Source organism: Ochotona curzoniae, unplaced genomic scaffold (assembly GCF_017591425.1).
Source record: "Ochotona curzoniae isolate NIBS_2020 unplaced genomic scaffold, NIBS_Ocur_1.0 scaffold_3223, whole genome shotgun sequence".
NCBI classification, from domain to species: Eukaryota; Metazoa; Chordata; class Mammalia; order Lagomorpha; family Ochotonidae; genus Ochotona; species Ochotona curzoniae.
In genome coordinates this window covers 3,878,384-3,895,076 of record NW_024467108.1, presented here as the reverse complement: position 1 = coordinate 3,895,076, position 16,693 = coordinate 3,878,384, and the positions used below count along the sequence as shown (strand labels likewise).

Here is a 16,693-nt window from a genome sequence, read left to right as displayed (position 1 = left end):
CCCAAAGCTTTGGGACCCTGCACCCGCGTGGGAGACCCGGAAGAGGCTCCTGGCTTCGGATCGGCATAGTATCGGCCCGTTGCGCTCACTTGGGGAGTGAATCATCGGACGGAAGATCTTCCTCTCTGTCTCTCCTCTCTGTATATCTGCCTTTCCAATAAAAAAATAATAAAAATAAATCTTTAAAAAAAAAAGCCATACAGGAAGAAAAACTAAGAAAAATAGACAGGTTAATATTAGAACCAATGTAAGGCACAAAACACAATGAGAACTAGCCACTTAATGATTAAAACTACAACTGGTGCCAAACCACGTCCACAAGAAATAGCAACTGCAGTCTGTCAGCAGGCTATTAGAGAACAATCTTTTCTCAACAGCCCCGCTTACCTCCCTGGAATAATTGTAGAACTGTAGCCACATGAATAAACAAAGAAAATGTCCCTTTGCAATAATCTATTGTGTATAAGTTGATGCCTTGCTTTTGCAAAAGGCACTCAGATACAACTGCCTTGAGTTGTCGTGTCTGTTTGTCACTAGCTGAATCCTTGCCCACTGTTCCCAAGGTCCTGTTCCCATAGGACGGATTGCTCCCGGCTGAGCCGCTCCATCGCAGTGGTGCATAGTTGAGGGCTGCCTGACTTGATCTGGGGACCACCTAGAGGACAAAGAGGAATTATTCATGCTGAGATGGGTGGGTGAACATCATTCCAGGCAGAGGAATGGCTTGTGCATGGCTTGTACCAAAGAACAGAGATAAGACAAGATACATTCCAGATTCTGCAGCTGTCAGTATGATGGCTGGGATGCAGACTTAAGGGAAGTAGTGAGAAAGATGGAGATAAAGGAAGCAAGGTCTGGAGAAGCCATGAGTTACAGACTGTATGCCTGTGAGTACCCCTCACCCCAACTCATACAAGCTCTAAGCCCCACCTGACAGTGTCTGGAGCAGGAGCTTTCAGGAGGGACTTAAGGTTAGATGACGTCATCAGAGTGGGGCATCTCCATAACAGGGTTAGTGCCATGGTAACAGGAAGAGACCACAGCTCTCTCTCCTCACTATGTGAGGACATGGCAAGAAGGCAGGAAGAGCCTCCCTGTCCCAAACGAAACCAGAAGCAACCTTGACCTCGAATTTCTCAGTCTATAGAACTGAAAGTAAATCCCCATCATTCAAGCCAGTCTACGGTGCTTTGTAGTGGAAGCCTGAGCTAGGCACACATGCGAGATAGGCAGCAGAGCTATTTTATTTTATTTTATTTTTGATGATGTTTACATAGTTGGTCAGGGTGGGAAGGGTTGAGGATCAGGGGATAGTGAGTGAGACCATTGTTTACACAGCAGCAGAACGCTTAAGAAAAATGAAGCTCTGCTGGCTTGCAAGCCCCTCTCACAGAGAACCCAGCCCCTCAGAGTAGGACAGCTCAGCCCCAGAAGTCAGATCCCACTTCCTTGACTGTCCCTGGGTACAAAACTTGAAAAACTATCAGATACTTTTCAAGGTTGTCATTATTATTATTATTATCATTAAATTGTTATGTCTTGGAATCACAGTCCTCAGGTAATTCCTCTGTCACAGGTGCTCACAGAGCTGAACAAGAGAAGTCTTTCCCATCGGGTAAAATCCTAGGAACCTTGCCTTGTGTCACAAATGGGTTCATAAAGCACTGCAAATATGAAGGCACCAACGTGGCCTGCAGGGATTTGGGAGGCTGCATCACGCACTGTTTGGCACTTCGAAAGCTCCAGGATGCCCCTGATGAGAAAGCAGAACTGTCTTGACTTCTGGCGTAGAGCAAACAAGAGTCATTTAGAACAGTCACCAAGGAAGTAACTGGGTTCCCAAACCAAACAGAACTCTGCTGTTACCACAACAGAAGTTGACCAGGCATCCTGAGCTGTGTTTAAGAATTCCCCAGTCTAGTTCTGAGTTCAACGAGAAAGTTTGTAGGCGATCTCCTACACACCACCTTTTCAGAAAAGGAAGCCTTCAAATGTTCTCACGTTCCAGTAGAAAACACTATCCACATTTCCTTAACTTTGCTCACTTAAAGAAAAAAATGTGCATTTTTACTTGAAAGGCACAGAGAAGACTGAGAGGGGTTGATGGAGAGGTCTTCCATTCCCTGATTCACTCTCCAAATTGTTGCAATAACTACAGCTTTGCCTGGCTGAAGGGAGCAACCAAAAACTCCAACCATTTTTCCTACATGGGTGACAAAAAAATCAATCACTTGAGTCAAGTAAGAAACCAGATTGGGAGCAGAGGCACTAAGACTCAGACGCACCCTGGGATATGGCACGCAAGCAGCTTTAACCTGCTGTGCTACACCTCTGTTCCTTGTGCAGTCTTTTCTAGGAAGAAGTTTTGACATTGAAAATCTTCACAATGAATCCCTATTTTTCAAGTTTTCTTAAATTTCCACTTAAGCAGCAGCTTGATCCCAAAGTATTTTTTTATGTTTGTTTTTAGCAATTACCACTGTAATTTTGCCTTGAGACAATTTGTACTTTTTAACATATTGATTAAGAAAATTCTAGGCTTCATAATAATGTAATTGATAAGTAGTCGTTATTGTAATAGTGATTTATATATTTGTCAAATATGTATCTTGCTTAATTTTATATTTTGTCATCTACGTTTCAGAGAAAAATGGGAAGAAATTTAACTCTTCGTCTGAAGAAATTTCTTGGGGCCTGGTGCAGTAGCCTAGTAGCTAAAGTCCTCCCCTTGCACATGTTGATATCCCATATGGGTACTGGTTCGTGTCCTGGTTGCTCCATGCTTCACTTCCCATCCAGCTCTCTGCTTGTGGCCTGGGAAAGCACTAGAGGACAGCCCAAAGCCTTGGGACTTTGCACCCACATGGGAGACCCAGAGGAAGCTCTGGGTTCCTAGCTTCAGATTGGCTCAGCCCTGGCCATTGTGGTCATTTTTGGAGTGAGCCATCAGACGGAAGATCTTCCTCTCTATCTCTCCTCTCTGTATATCTGCCTTTTTAATAAAAATAAATCTTAAAAAAAATTATTGGTATTAAAGTAGCAAAACTATAAAGCAATAAACATCCTCTATTGATACAGGATTTGATATGGCATTAAATATTCCTAAGGGACTGGTGTATAGACTAGCACACCAGTGCTAGTCTTGGAATAGCCACATACCATAGCATAGTGCCTGTGTGTGAGCCCCAGCAGCACCCCCAGTTCCTCCCATGTGGGAGGCCAGCATGGAGTTCCCAGCTCCTGGGTTTGTCCTGCTTCAGTTCTATATGATCCAGACATTTGGGGAATCAACCAGCAGACAGAAGATATGGTGTCTGTCTCACTTCCTTTCTGCCTTTCTAATGAATTAAATAAAAAATTCTAATTAATTTAAATAAAAGGCTTAATTATCTTTTTTCTAAGTATAGATACTTTTTAAAGTATAGATACTTTTAAAAATATTTTAAATTTTTATTTGAAAGGCAAGTTTACGCAGAGAAGGAGAGACATTGAGAGACAGAGAGACAGAAAGGTTTTCTACCTGCTTGTTCACGCCCCAAATGGCCACAGTAGCCAGAGCTAAGCCAATTTGAAGCCAGGAGGCAGAAGATTCGTCCAGGTCTCCCATGGCCCACAAGGATTTGAGCCATCCTCCGCTACTTTCCCAGTCCATAAACAGGGAGTTGGATTGGAAGTGGGGCAGTCAGAATCCGAACTGGAACTCATATGACAGGCCAGTGCTGCAGATAGAACATTAGCCTATTGAGCCAATACGCTAGCCCCCAAACTGCAGGTACTTTTATATTTTTTGTTAGTGGAGAAAAAAACTAATATAAGGTACTTCAAGCAGTTCATAAAGACATGGAATTAGAGGAAGTTTAGGTGTGGGCATTGGCAGCACATTAGGCTGCCACTTGGGATGCCTACATCCCCTCTTGAAGTGCCTGCTGGAGTCCTGGCTCTGCTTCTGAATCAGCTTCCTGATACTACACCTGGGAAGGCAGCAGGTGACGGTTCAGACCTTGGGTTCCTGCCCATGTGGGAGACCTAGGTTGTGCTTGCGATCCTGACTTGGGCTTGGCCCAACCCCAAACTGTGGCAGGCATTTGGAATATGCACCAATGGCTGGAAGCTCTCTCTCTCTCCTCTCTGTCTTTCCCATCATCCCTTTCACTTTGTCTTTCAAATAAATATATCTTAAAGCTAAGTTCTGTGCATTTTTTATGATACTCATTTTCCATGAAGTTTTTGAGGACACACATACAATCCACTTGATATTTTTAGGGAATATTAACTTCTCATCACCTGATGTTTCCCAATTTCTCTGACATTTCTTGAACTTCCCCTTTTCAATGTTTCAAATACTATGTATTTGCATTTAACAATCTTAAAGTTTGAAAAAATGCAAATGTGGTGGATTTGCTGGTATGAGGTTAAAATCATAAAATGAAAAGCCTGAAACTTCATCATTTTAATTATTGGTACTCAACCATGTTGACAAAGAAACACATACCACTCAATGACATGGGTAATCAGTAAGTTTTCAAAATGCACTTGTTTGTGCATGCATTCCCCAATTTATCTGCAGGATACCTTATGAAGTGGGCAAGCTGCTTACTAAAAATACAGAGAAATGCAGTGTCTGTAACCTTACTGTGATCTGTCTGACTGCATTTAAAAAAAGGATTTAACAGAAACCCAGTGATCAGTGATCTCTACTTCCCTTATGTGTTCCGACACCATCCTTTCAACAGCCTCTTCATTCTTGTTTTTTGTTTTTTTTTTTTTTTTTTTTTTTTTAGCCAAGAATAAACACAACTCATGTGTGCATACAGTCTTTTGGAATCCAAATTTTTCCATTTTGACAACCAGGGTTACTTGCATGTGCAAGCCTTTGAACACATCCTTTTCTCTGTGTCTCCTCAAAGCTTACTGACATGTTTGTTGAACACCACCAAAAAACTGGTTGGAGGCATTGTTGTAGAATTCCCAAACTGGGTCAGTTCACCTGATGCACAGAAAGCCAATCACTGACATCAGGGTGGTGGAACAAAGCAGGCAGGTATTGCAAAGCACAGAGCCAGGAGCTGGGCAGCTATTACTTAATTCCCAGGCTCCCTGAGGAGTTAGGGGTGATGAGTCTTACAGATTGAAGCTGGGGCTAAGAGGTGTGTGATCAGCTCATGCTCAAGTTCCTGCTTGGCCAGTGGAGCTTGTAACCTTTCCTTTGATTAGTCAGTGATGCCATGCTCTTTAGCAAATTGATGATCACCAGGGGAGCTCCAGCTGTTCTGGGTTTTCAGGGAGGTGGTAGTAGACTCGCCGCTCCCAAAATGTTAAATTTGCAGACCACCAAGGGAAGAATAACTCAAATATATGAAAAGAATTTAGATGGCTTTTATTTCAGGGAACCATGGGCACGGACTTCCCTTCCCCGTGCAGCAGAAAGACAGACCTGAAGGAGTGAGCTGCAGGGGAATAAGAGCACGGAAGAGACGGGGGAAGGGGCCTTTTAAACTCTCCTTGACATGGAAGCCAAAATGGGGGTCACCTCAGCCCTTATTGGTGGGGAGATATGGGTCTGTGCCCCTCACTGGTGCAAAGATGATCTCACAGCCTGAGGTGCCTGCCAGAATTCCACCATCCATTTTGGGTCTGGTTGGAGGCAAACTCCACCCACCTCCGGTTATCGTTGTAGCATCAGATGGCAGTTACATCCTGCCCATTCCTGGAATTTCCTGCACAATCACTCCAGGGCCCAGTGGCCATGAGTTTCTTATCTATTGGAGGAGAAGCAAATGATTCCTTGAGTCCACTGACTGGGGTCAGCTGGATCACTCAAGTCAGTGAATTCCTTTTGATAGAGGACAGGGCTTTGGGAGAGTGACAGGAGCTGGTCCTGTTTAAACATAATGGGGGGTTCGGTTTCAAGTTCAGCAGTGTCACCCCACGTTCACTGAGCAAGCTGGGAATCAATTCATCACAGGCAGGGATAGACGCTTCCACCCAAAAACTAGATCAGCCCGAGTCCCCAACAATTTTTCACTTTGACTTGAGTCCGGGCTCTTGTGTTCTGCCAGGCCTGTGTACTCAGTGTGTTTGTCTTTTCTGCTGTAGTTATCCACTCCCAGGCCCCCGTTGTGCCCAGACAATGACATCTGCGTGCAGACAATACAAGAAACACACCTATGGTGCCAGACTGACCAGGGCAGAGGTCAAAGATGGCCACTGAGCGGGGTTAGGCTGGTGATTTCACCTCTTTGGAATTCCGTTAAAAATGTCCGTGAACTCGGCCCTCGCAGAGCTTCCTGAAGTTTCCATCTTGACCCCGACACTAAAGCTCATCCCCACGGGATCCTCCTACTGTACTTTCCACAGAGCACTTTCCTCAGCAGCCACAGCCGCCGCCCTAGGGACATGTACCAGAAACACGGGAAATCGCTTCCTGCTTTTGAGGGGCTGACAGTGTAGGCGCGGACACAAAGTCCCATGTCCTCCTGACCCTTAAAATACAGTGAGGCAAACAAGGATGAGAAAAAGCACAGTTAGTCCAAGAGCTGGGCGATTCCTAATTCCTTCTTCCAGTTGTTGGTTTGGATACAGGACCCGCTTACTGTTGTGTTCGTGTCTGTCACCCCCACGAGACAGTCAGCCATCTGACATGCCCACCTAACCCGCCCTGTGCCGGCTCTGCTTCCCCCTCGCTGGGCGCCAGGCCATTTGCTCTCTGGCGACTGGGGACAAGAGGGTCACGCTTGATGTCCCTGTCACGTCCAGGCCTTGAAGTCTCCCGGTCCCAGGGCGAGACGGGCGCTTCCGGAAAAGGCGGGAACGCCACCTGCGCCCCTAGACCCACGGACCGTTGCCGGGCCACCTGCTGCTGCAGCTCGGATTGGTTCCTTCCCTTGGCGACGTGGTGGCCTTAACCAATCGACAGCGAGAGCCGGCGAGCGGTCCCGCCCCACCCCGCGGGAGCCTGGAGCTTCCTCCCAGTACCGAGCGGTTGGGTTTCCCGCCAAGAGCAGCGTTTGGGGTCCCCTGGACCCCCGGGGGAGCTGGGCACTGAGCCCCTCGCCAGCCGCTGAGCCGCGGTTAGAATGTTCCCTGCCTGAGAGGCAGTGCGTGCGTGTGTGTGTGTGTGCCCTAGCCAAGTCTCTCCTGCTTTCCGGGCATCCATCTTGCCAACCTCAGGGAACCGGGGAGCATGTGGGAGGGGGTGACTGGAAGGGATGAGGTGAGGGGGAGTCATCGTCTGGGGCGAGGAGGAAGCGGGTAACGCAGGCTCGGTCCGCAGCGAAATGCAATGGCTCCTAGCTGGAATTCAAGGGTCCCCTCAGCCCGCGGCCGAGCCGGTGGGCCCCGCCCCGGCCCGCCCTCGCCACGCCCCGAACCCTAAGTGCAGCCGCGCGCCTCCTCGGACCCCACTGCAAGGCTGGCCAGCCACCCCTTCGCGTCTCGATCGTCTGCGTTCGCAGCCGTCGCCCACCGCCGCCCGCACACAGAGCCGCCGGCCCTTGGTGTTCTCCCTACGGCCCGGTGAGCTCCGACGGATCCAGGCCTGCACCTGCTCTCTCCCCGCGCTGCTGAGTTTCCCTTCTTTTCTCTCTAGTTTGTGTTTTTGCTCTCTGTCCTCGGTTCTTTTTTCGTATCTTTTTTCCTGACTCTTGCACATTCCCTCTCGCGTCCGCTTGGAAGTTCGATGGCCAGAATGACCTCATGTTTCCCAAGTGGCTGAAGGCCCTGGGCCCCCAGTGTCTCTCCTAGGGCTGTTGGTGCAGGAGGAGGCTCCCAGTTGGTCTATCGGGCCCCTGCAGAGCAGGTACCCCACCCCTCCAACCTACTGCTGCCGGGGCTGGGACCTGACCAAGGTGACCACTTCAAAGGCCCCTCGTATCACCAGATCTGCTGACTTTTGGGAGTGCTTATCTAGAGTGTCAGGAAAACAGAAGTCCTAATGGACTTCTCTCCCACCTCTGGTGTGTGCACTTGACTTAGCCCTAGCTGCCCTGAGGGAATGAACCCCACTTTCCTGTCTCCCCTCAAGGCAAGGACTGAAGGGGCTTTGTGCTGCGGTGTGGTGCTTTCGGGGGTGGGGAACTCTCCTCTTGAGCTCTTCCTGTGCCCTCATCCACAGGTTACATAGTATGAACTTGAGGTATTCCATCTCCGGACCATTTTCTATGGAAAACCCAGGGGACTGGGCCATGATAGCCACTGGCAGCTTTGAAGAGCGGGACACCTTTAGAGAAGCTTGATCTTGGAAGCCTCAGCCTGAGACCTTACGAAGCCGGGTAAGAGTTCAGCCCTGGACAGTGGAAGGAGGTGCTCCTTTGGTGCCCCCTAACCCTGCATGTGGGGGGCCAGAGTCAGCCTTGCCCCAGGAAGTGGCTGGTCACAGTTCACAAGCACTTTCATACACAGTGCCATCACATCTGGTACTTCTGTTTATTTTAACCACCAAAGCTGGTAGGCCTCTCGTAACAAAGGAGGAATCTGTGGCCCAGAGGGGAGGCCAGTTGGTTGGTGTTGGCAGCAGAGCCAGGGCATGGGAACCTGTTATCATTTCATGTCGCTAACTGTCCCTAGGACAGTCAGGTGTACTGTTGGTGTTCTGAATGGGTTATTTGATGGGGGCCTTCAAGTGCAGTGACTTCTTTCTAGGCCTGAGTTTTGTTCACTCTTCTTTATTAGGGTTGTTGACACAGGGGTCCTTGGTCCCCAGGTTCACCCCTCCTTCCCCAGGACCCAACTTTTGCCAAACCCACAGCACTGTTCAGCATGTTGGCTGAGCTTCTGAGCACTTGTTTCTGAGCTGGGCAGTGGCTGGGTCTTGTGACATCCTCAGTGCAGCTCTGGGTTAGGCAGGTGACAGATTAATCATTGCATCTCTGATATCCAAAAAGGGGACACTAGCTGCCTGAACCTCCCTAGAGTCATCGAGTTGGTGTGAGAGAACCTGTCTCATGAAAGGCCTGACCTGTACCTGGGGACAAAACTACAGGGAGACAGGCAGCAGTGCCCAGCCAACAGTATCAGCCACAGCCCTTTCCTGCTAATGCAGTGCCCCCAAGCAGCCAGACCCGGAAAGAAGTAGAGCGCCTCCTGGGGGAGAGAGGGTCTCAGAGCAGGGAAGCAGACAGTTTAGGAAGAGGCTCCTTCATCTATTCTGCTGCCACCTGCACCCGGAGCCTCTTGTGGCCCCTAGCAGCTAGAGTGGAGTCAGACCCTGCCCTGTTAGAGCTCCCAGTGCCACTTGCCATAGTGAAAAACCTCTTGATTGCTTTGTTTTGCCCCAGCCACCTGGGTCTGGAAGCCCCAGAGAGGAAGTAGCTGGGGAAACTGTTTCTTGGTCTCTGGGTTACCCTCCTACCCTGACAGGTCCTTCCTCCTGAGCCCCAGCAACAGCAGCAGCCAATCAGGCTGAGACTCTGAAGCAGCTGCTCCTATGAGCTCGGGGAAGGAGAAGCAGGTGGCCTGCCCTCTCTCCACTCCACCCAAGTGGGTGCTGGGCTCACTTCCTCCCCACAGTAGTGGGAGGAGGACAGGGTGTGTTTTCAAGTCTTGAGAACAAAATGGAGCTTTGGGTTTCCTGTACTGAAACTAAAGTGTCCTGACCTGCCCCTCTGTCTCCCTGCTTCCACCTGTGAAGGTGTGTATTCCCCCCACTCCACCCCTGGTGACAGGAGAAAGAAAACTGGCCACAGATGGAGAGTACTTCCCCCACCCCCAGCATCATGGGGCAGGCAGGCCGGCCAGGAGGAGCCCCAGGGTCGCTGCTTCCTACCAGCTTTTAAGAATTCCCCAGGCGTTCTTTCTAAGACCCAGTGCAAGGTTACTGCCTAAGAAGTCTTTTCTCACCACCCATGCTTCTCTCCCAGCACGGTGAGCTGTTCCACCTACTAGTTTTTTGGTGAGTTTTTTTTAGGCTAGATCCTGCAAGCACCCTATGCGCTTAGCTGTGCCCCATCCTGCCTGCCCTGCCCCACCCCATCCCAGGGTAGATGCTGCTCCCATGTCTCGGTAAACCAATGCCCTGCTGAGTAGTCCCATGGGAAGAGGAACTCTATAGGGAAGGACAACAGTGCAGGGGCCCTGGGGACAGGCTTTCCCAGGTGGACTGGCAAGGGATTGAATTTATCATCTTGTCCTTTTGTTTTCTCTCCAACTAGAGTATATTCCAGAACTAGAGGAGGCGCTCTTGTTGGGAGTGCAGAACGCAGACCTGTGGGGCTGACTGGGCCTGCTATCAGCTCTTGGTGCCACTCAAACTGTGGCCTGTCCTGCCAGGAGACCCCTCCCTACCACCCCTCTACTCCAGAAGCAGGAATATGGGCAGTGGCAGGTTAAGGGCTGGGCTGGTGGCTTAACAAGCCATACACCAGGACAGCCGGGACCCCGTACAGAAAGGGGGACAGCCTGTGCAGAACATCACCTCACTGCTCCAGTCACTGCTTGGGCACCACACTCCTGCTTTCCCTTGTGGGCTGCTCAGAGTCCTGCTGAAGGACTTGCAGCTGTCCAGGAAGGCAGGGGTGGCATGGTGAGCAGGGTGGGTCTTGGGCATCATTGCTGATGGAGTGTCTCTTCTCCTGGGCTCAGATTCCGGCAGAGTTCGTCTATCTCGTCTTGCTGTGGATTGAAGGCGCCGCTTCTCCAATTTCTTCTCCGTCTCCTGGGAGGTAGCAGGAAAGTAGCGCCATGGTTGGGTTCAAGGCTACGGATGTGCCCCCTACTGCCACCGTGAAGTTCCTGGGGGCTGGCACAGCCGCCTGCATCGCAGATCTCATCACCTTCCCCTTGGACACTGCTAAAGTCCGGCTGCAGGTGGGCACATGAAGCCTGCCCCTCTCCCAGCACAACTGGCATGTTGGAACCTAGGGGCAGCCAAGGGGAGGCCAACCTGCCCATCCCTGTAACACGCTGTCCTGACCCTGCAGATTCAAGGAGAGAGTCTGGGGTCAGCACAGGCCGCAGCCAGTGCCCAGTACCGTGGTGTGCTGGGCACCATCCTGACCATGGTGCGCACTGAGGGCCCACGCAGCCTCTACAATGGGCTGGTGGCTGGCCTGCAGCGCCAGATGAGCTTCGCCTCCGTTCGCATCGGTCTTTACGACTCTGTGAAGCAGTTCTACACCAAGGGCTCTGAGCGTGAGTATGCAATAGTCCTTTGGACCTAAGCTCTTGGCAATGATCCGCTTCCAAGGCAGATCAGAGGAACAGAGAACTGCAAGGAGCCCTGATAGTCCCTAGGGTTCCTTATGAGAGGCTCTGAGCAGGGCCTCGTATAGTGACAGTCCTCATGCCCACTGGCACAAGAGGCAGTGTCATTGTGGGGTACAGCTACAGAGGAGGAGACTGGGCTGGAAGTGCTCCTGCACACGGTGGGGAGCCAGAAAACACACCTCAGCCACATGTCGCTAAGACTTGATTCTCACCCTCATCCAGGGGAAAAAATTCTACTTTCCCAAGGCAGTGGGGCAAGGACACCCCAAAATGTCCTAGGGAAGACAGGAAGACAGCACCATCTCTTTCCTGCTTTACTCCTTGATGTGTCCCCAGCAGATGTATATAGTGACATGAAGCAGGGATTCCTCAAGAGTGAAAGTCATTCTGGATCCTAGTCCCAAAAGGCAGGAAATGACAGTATCATTAGAGATGAGACCAGGTGGGGGGGATGAGAGCTAGCCCCTGCTGGCCGCTGCTGACAATCCCCTCCCCTGCGGTACACCCACAGATGCCAGCCTCGGAAGCCGCCTCCTGGCAGGCAGCACCACAGGTGCCCTCGCTGTGGCTGTGGCCCAGCCCACAGACGTGGTGAAGGTCCGCTTCCAGGCTCAGGCACGGGCCGGAGGAGGCCGAAGATACCAAAGCACTGTGGATGCCTATAGAACCATCGCCCGAGAGGAAGGACTCCGGGGGCTCTGGAAAGGTGCGTGCTGGCTGGCTCTCTTCCTTATCCTCTTTCCCTTCCTCCACCTCCCTCTGCCCCCAACCCCTGCTCTCACACGGGCTCACCCTTCCTCCTGCAGGCACCTCTCCCAATGTGGCCCGGAATGCCATTGTCAACTGTGCTGAGCTGGTCACCTATGATCTCATCAAGGACTCCCTACTGAAGGCCAACATCATGTCGGGTGAGCTAGGGGGGTCCATGATGCTGGGGCTCTCCCTTGCCATGCCCAGGGTCCCTCCTGTTCACCCCCAGCTAGCAGAATGTCCTTTCAGCTCCCACTAGCTTGGGATGTAGATTCCAGCTTGCACATTGAGGAACCAAGGCTATAGACTTTCTGAGGTCTGAAGAGGGTCCAACTGCATAAGGCATGTTCTTCCCTTGGAGAGGTGCAGGAAGAGCCCTGTCCAACCTGCCTGTTCCTCCTCCTGGCAGATGACCTCCCGTGCCACTTCACGTCTGCTTTCGGAGCGGGCTTCTGTACTACTGTCATTGCCTCCCCTGTCGACGTGGTCAAGACAAGATACATGAACTCTGCCCAAGGCCAGTACAGCAGCGCCGGCCACTGTGCCCTCGCCATGCTCCAGAAGGAGGGGCCCCAAGCCTTCTACAAAGGGTGAGCCCCTGGTCTACCCATCGACCCCCCTCTCCAGGCCTCCTGGCCACCCCCTCCCATTGCACAGGTGGGAGAGGAAAGGACCACCTGGAAGTGGGTAGAACCACGCGTGGGGCTGTTTTCTTTACCCTGATCCTACTGCTTACTCTCGGAACTGACATCCCTCCTGCTTGTGCCATGCTCAGTAGGCACTCAGGGAACCTCTGGCCACAGCTCCACAGCTGGGAACCTCTGATCCCTGGGCACACTCCATCTCCTTTGCAAACAGAGCAGCCAGCTTGGACTGGATATCTCAGGCCTGGTGGAGAAGCGGGAGGCACCCAAGGGGTCACCAACTGCTCCATGTGTGACTTGTCCTCTTGCCCCTAGGTTCATGCCCTCCTTTCTCCGCCTCGGTTCCTGGAACGTGGTGATGTTCGTCACCTATGAGCAGCTAAAACGGGCCCTCACAGCTGCCTGCACTTCGCGGGAAGCCCCCTTCTGAGCCTGCCTACTGGTGCCCTCGCCGCCGTTGGCCTTACCTGCTCCCCGCCTTTCCCTTCCCTCTTCCCACCTGCATTCTCCTGCATTCTCATCCCACCCCACCCAGTCTCCCCAGTTATGTCTCTGGGCTAGTGTTGTTGATCCCATGTGACAGTGGGAGAAGCCTAGCACCAGCCAGGATACTAGGCCCTCAGTTCCTAGGAAAGCTCAGCTGGAATCTTGGCCTCAGCCCCTCACCCTTCCCAGCTAGCCTGTCACTCATAAAGCAAGCACAACCTTGGTGTCTCTTCCCTCTGTGTAGCTGCTGCCAGAACTCTTGGTCTAATGGGTCCTGTGTTTGGGCATCCGGTGGGCAGGGGAGGAGACACCTTTTACAAGAAAGGGTGTGCCATTCATCCAGCACCTTCAGCATCCAGCCTGAGGCATGATGAGGTCCATCGATCCGTATCTGTGGCAGGGAGTCCAGTGAGCAGGCAACTCAGAGAGCAACAGCAGTGGTTCCACTCTCACTTTCCCTTCCCTGGCCTGGCCACTTGAGCTTTCACTTGCCCAGCACCTGATATTCCAATGCCTGCCATTCTAGTCCCTTACTGGTTTATTCCCCAAATGCCAAGAACAACCAAGGTTTGCCTAGGCTGAAACCAAGAACCCAGAACTCAATCCAAGTCTTCCAAAGTGGCAGGGACCCAAGTATGTGACCCATCACCTACTGCCTCCCTGGGTGCACATTAGCAGGAAGCTGGATCTGAAGTTGGGGGAGGGTAGCCAGGACTACCACAGAATCCCAAGCCCACAGCACCAGATGCCCACCCCTAGTCCAATTTACAAATGAGAAACCTGCCTCCCCATCATCACTCAGAGCAAGCCTGACCACTCCCAACTCTGCAGTGGCAGATAGGAGGAAGTGCTGCTGAACTGGGGGAGGCAGTCCTGACTCAGCAGAGGTCCCAGGGCAGACACCCACACCCGGCCCTGCCTGAGGGTACTTTCAGTTTGCAGTCTTACTGACTCCCAGGGCTGGGGAGCCTTAGGGGATGATGAGCAGGGCTGTGGCTACACAGGGTGTCAGTGTCAGCCCTTGTTCTTGCAGCCTGTCATATAGCAAAACAGGTGGGCAGGTGATTTTTTTTTTTTTTTTTTTTTGTGGGAGGTAGAGATGTAACATGTTCTGAATCACTCACTCCCTAAATGGGTGCACTTAGCTGAGGCTGGGCCAGCTGCAGCCGAGGACTCCATGTTGGGAACACGGACTGACTGAAGCACCTACACCATCAACACCTGCTGCTTCCCAGGTGTGTTAACAGCTATAACCTGAACCAGCACTTGGGATGGTGGCACCCTAAGCTGGAGTTTAACCCTGTGCACTACAGATAGCCCCGGGGAAGGGCTACTTCTACTTCTGGGAAGACCCCAGATCTCCAAGGCATGCTGTGTAGGGCTGGGCCCTTAACATGGAATCACCCAGGCCCATTTTGTTGATATGGGAAGAAGCTGAGGGCCATGACAGGTCCTGCAGGTCAGGACACCCAGAAGGACCACAGTGAGGACTAGACTCACTCCCCTCCTCTTGCCACTGGACTGTAGCCCAGGCACCAGGACTGGGGGTTGCTGGGAACTTGTGTGGAAGCTGTGGGGTCAGCTGAGAGCATAAGACCTTACTGGCACCACCCTCTTTCTCCTGCCTGAAGCATCTGCCAAGTAGACCTATCAAGGGATAGCTAAGTATAGGAGGTTACATGCCATGGGGCTGCAGGAATTGGCATACATGGAGAAGTGGACTCTGTTACATTAGCACTGGGAGGCAGGCCCTTAACTACTCCAGAGAGAAGAGGGACATACTGCTCTAGCGGGCAGCAGTCAGCTGGGTCAGTCCCCAGGCTGTGTTGCAGATTTCCTGGTTCTGAGCTGGGATAGTTGGTAGGAAGTCCTGCAGGTTTCAGTGGAGCCCGGTCCTTTCTCTGATCCTCACACATAACTTCCATGATGTGGGCAGGCACTGCTTGGCCTGACTCCTAGGTAGCGCCGAGGGTCTTCTGGAGCTCATAGGCCTAAGAACCTCACCATGTGGGTGAGACGCAGGCTTTCCTGTTGCCCCACCCAGGACAGGGAGGCTGCCATTAACCCTCTACCTGGGGCCCAGCCAGGCCAGGTAGAGCCCACTCATCCAAATTCCACTCAGGCTTGCAAGCTAGGCTTGTAAACACAAGCTCAGAGAGGGAAGGGGATCTGCCTGGGAACATACAGCTGGTTAGTGATGCACTGAATGAGGCCTGTTGTCTGATCCCAAAATGTATTGCTGGCTTTTTTTTTAAGCTTACAGAGATTTATTGGAAAAAGTTACATAGAGAGGAGAGATAGAGAATTTCCATCTGCTAGTTCACATCCTAAATGGGCATAGTGACCAGAACTAGGCTAAGCTGAAGCCAAGGACTTCATTTGGGTCTCCTGCATGGGTACAGGGTCCCAGGCACATGGGCCATCTTCTGTCACTTTCCCAGAGCACAGACAGGGAGTTGGATTGGTAGAAGAGCATCTGGGATTTGAATTAGCAATCACATGAGATGCTGGTGCCACAGGTGGCTGCTAAGCCTGCTACACCACAGTGCTTTCTAGAATCCTAGGTCCAGAGCCTTCATCTCCATGTCTTCCTGCTGCTGCATTTGTGGTGACCTAAAAAATGGCAGCCGTTGTGGCATAGCAAGCTAAGTCGTTGCCTGTGATGCCAGCATATGGGTACTGGTCCATGTCCTGGCTGTTCTACTTCCTACTCACCTCCCTGCCAATGGCCTAAAAACGCCATGGAGGATGGTCCAGGTGTGTGGTCCCCTGAACCCACATGGGCAACCCAGAAGAAACCCCAGGCTCCTGGCTTCAGCCTGATCCAGCTCTGGCTATTGCAGATATCTAGAGAGTGAACCAGTGAATGGAAGATTTCTCTCTCTCTCTCTCTGTAACTGTGCCTCTCAAATAAATAAATCTTAAAAAAAAATTTAAAAAGGCTGCCCAGTACCACCAAACCTTCAGTTAAGAAAAACACCTGACACTAATATAATGCTTTGGACGGTGGGATTCCAAGCACTTCAGATGACCTGGAGCCTTTTATTGTCACCTCTAGCCTCTCCAGAGGAACGCCCACCCAGTCTCATGAGCCAGAGTATATATCTCACACTCGGGATGGTAGCTTGGGCTGCAGCTGCCCACAAGGCCTGAAGCCTGGGCCTCCTCCAGGCCACATGGCCAGTGATGCTGGAACTCTCCATGAAGTCACCAAGCACTTCCACTTAATCTTCACAGCAAGTCATTAGGGCAGAGGCCCAACCTGGTCTCCTGTCTCCTAGTCTATCCTGTAAAGGCCAGGCCAGAGCTTGTGTGGTCTTGCTGCTGTTACGAAGAGCAGTGTGAGTGGGAAGTAGCTTACCAGGTTCTCAGGCTAGCTTTGTCACTGAAGCCAGAGTGACAGGGCACCCGAGTTTGACTCGTGCTACAGTCTTCCTGTGCTCACGCCATACCACAGAGCCCACCCTTCCAGCATAGCTCCCCTGTGCCAAGATGGGATCCCAGAGACTCCGAGGCCCTCAGGCACTGCCCACATCATGGTGCCAGAACAGGGGCCTTGGTGAGTTCACTTTTCCCTCAGGCCCCCACCAGAAGCAAGGTGGGAGGCTCCT

The 16,693-nt window shown here is 51.6% G+C and overlaps 1 protein-coding gene across 3 annotated transcripts; it reads left to right on the top strand.

Annotated features, from left to right (window-relative positions):
• Nucleotides 1-7,387: 7,387 nt before the first annotated feature.
• UCP2 (uncoupling protein 2) lies at nucleotides 7,388-13,315 on the top strand. 3 transcript variants are annotated; one of them, XM_040963921.1, is made up of 8 exons: nucleotides 7,388-7,515; nucleotides 8,114-8,270; nucleotides 10,579-10,803; nucleotides 10,917-11,127; nucleotides 11,714-11,908; nucleotides 12,009-12,110; nucleotides 12,362-12,542; nucleotides 12,912-13,315. In XM_040963921.1, the coding sequence occupies exons 3-8, from the start codon at nucleotides 10,678-10,680 to the stop codon at nucleotides 13,024-13,026; spliced, it is 930 nt and encodes a 309-aa protein (XP_040819855.1). In that variant the 5' UTR covers nucleotides 7,388-7,515; nucleotides 8,114-8,270; nucleotides 10,579-10,677; the 3' UTR covers nucleotides 13,027-13,315. The 3 variants fall into 3 exon arrangements, with proteins under 3 accessions (XP_040819855.1, XP_040819856.1, XP_040819857.1); XM_040963922.1 differs by having other exon boundaries at nucleotides 8,114-8,276; XM_040963923.1 differs by lacking the exons at nucleotides 7,388-7,515; nucleotides 8,114-8,270 and adding an exon at nucleotides 9,173-9,628.
• The last annotated feature ends 3,378 nt before the right edge of the window (nucleotides 13,316-16,693 follow it).

Coding starts and splice junctions, on each gene's coding strand:
- UCP2 (XM_040963921.1), top strand. CDS start 10,678: ATGGTTGGGTTCAAGGCTACGGATGTGCCCCCTACTGCCACCGTGAAG. Junction 11,128..11,713: donor CTACACCAAGGGCTCTGAGC/GTGAGTATGCAA, acceptor GTACACCCACAG/ATGCCAGCCTCGGAAGCCGC. Junction 11,909..12,008: donor ACTCCGGGGGCTCTGGAAAG/GTGCGTGCTGGC, acceptor TTCCTCCTGCAG/GCACCTCTCCCAATGTGGCC.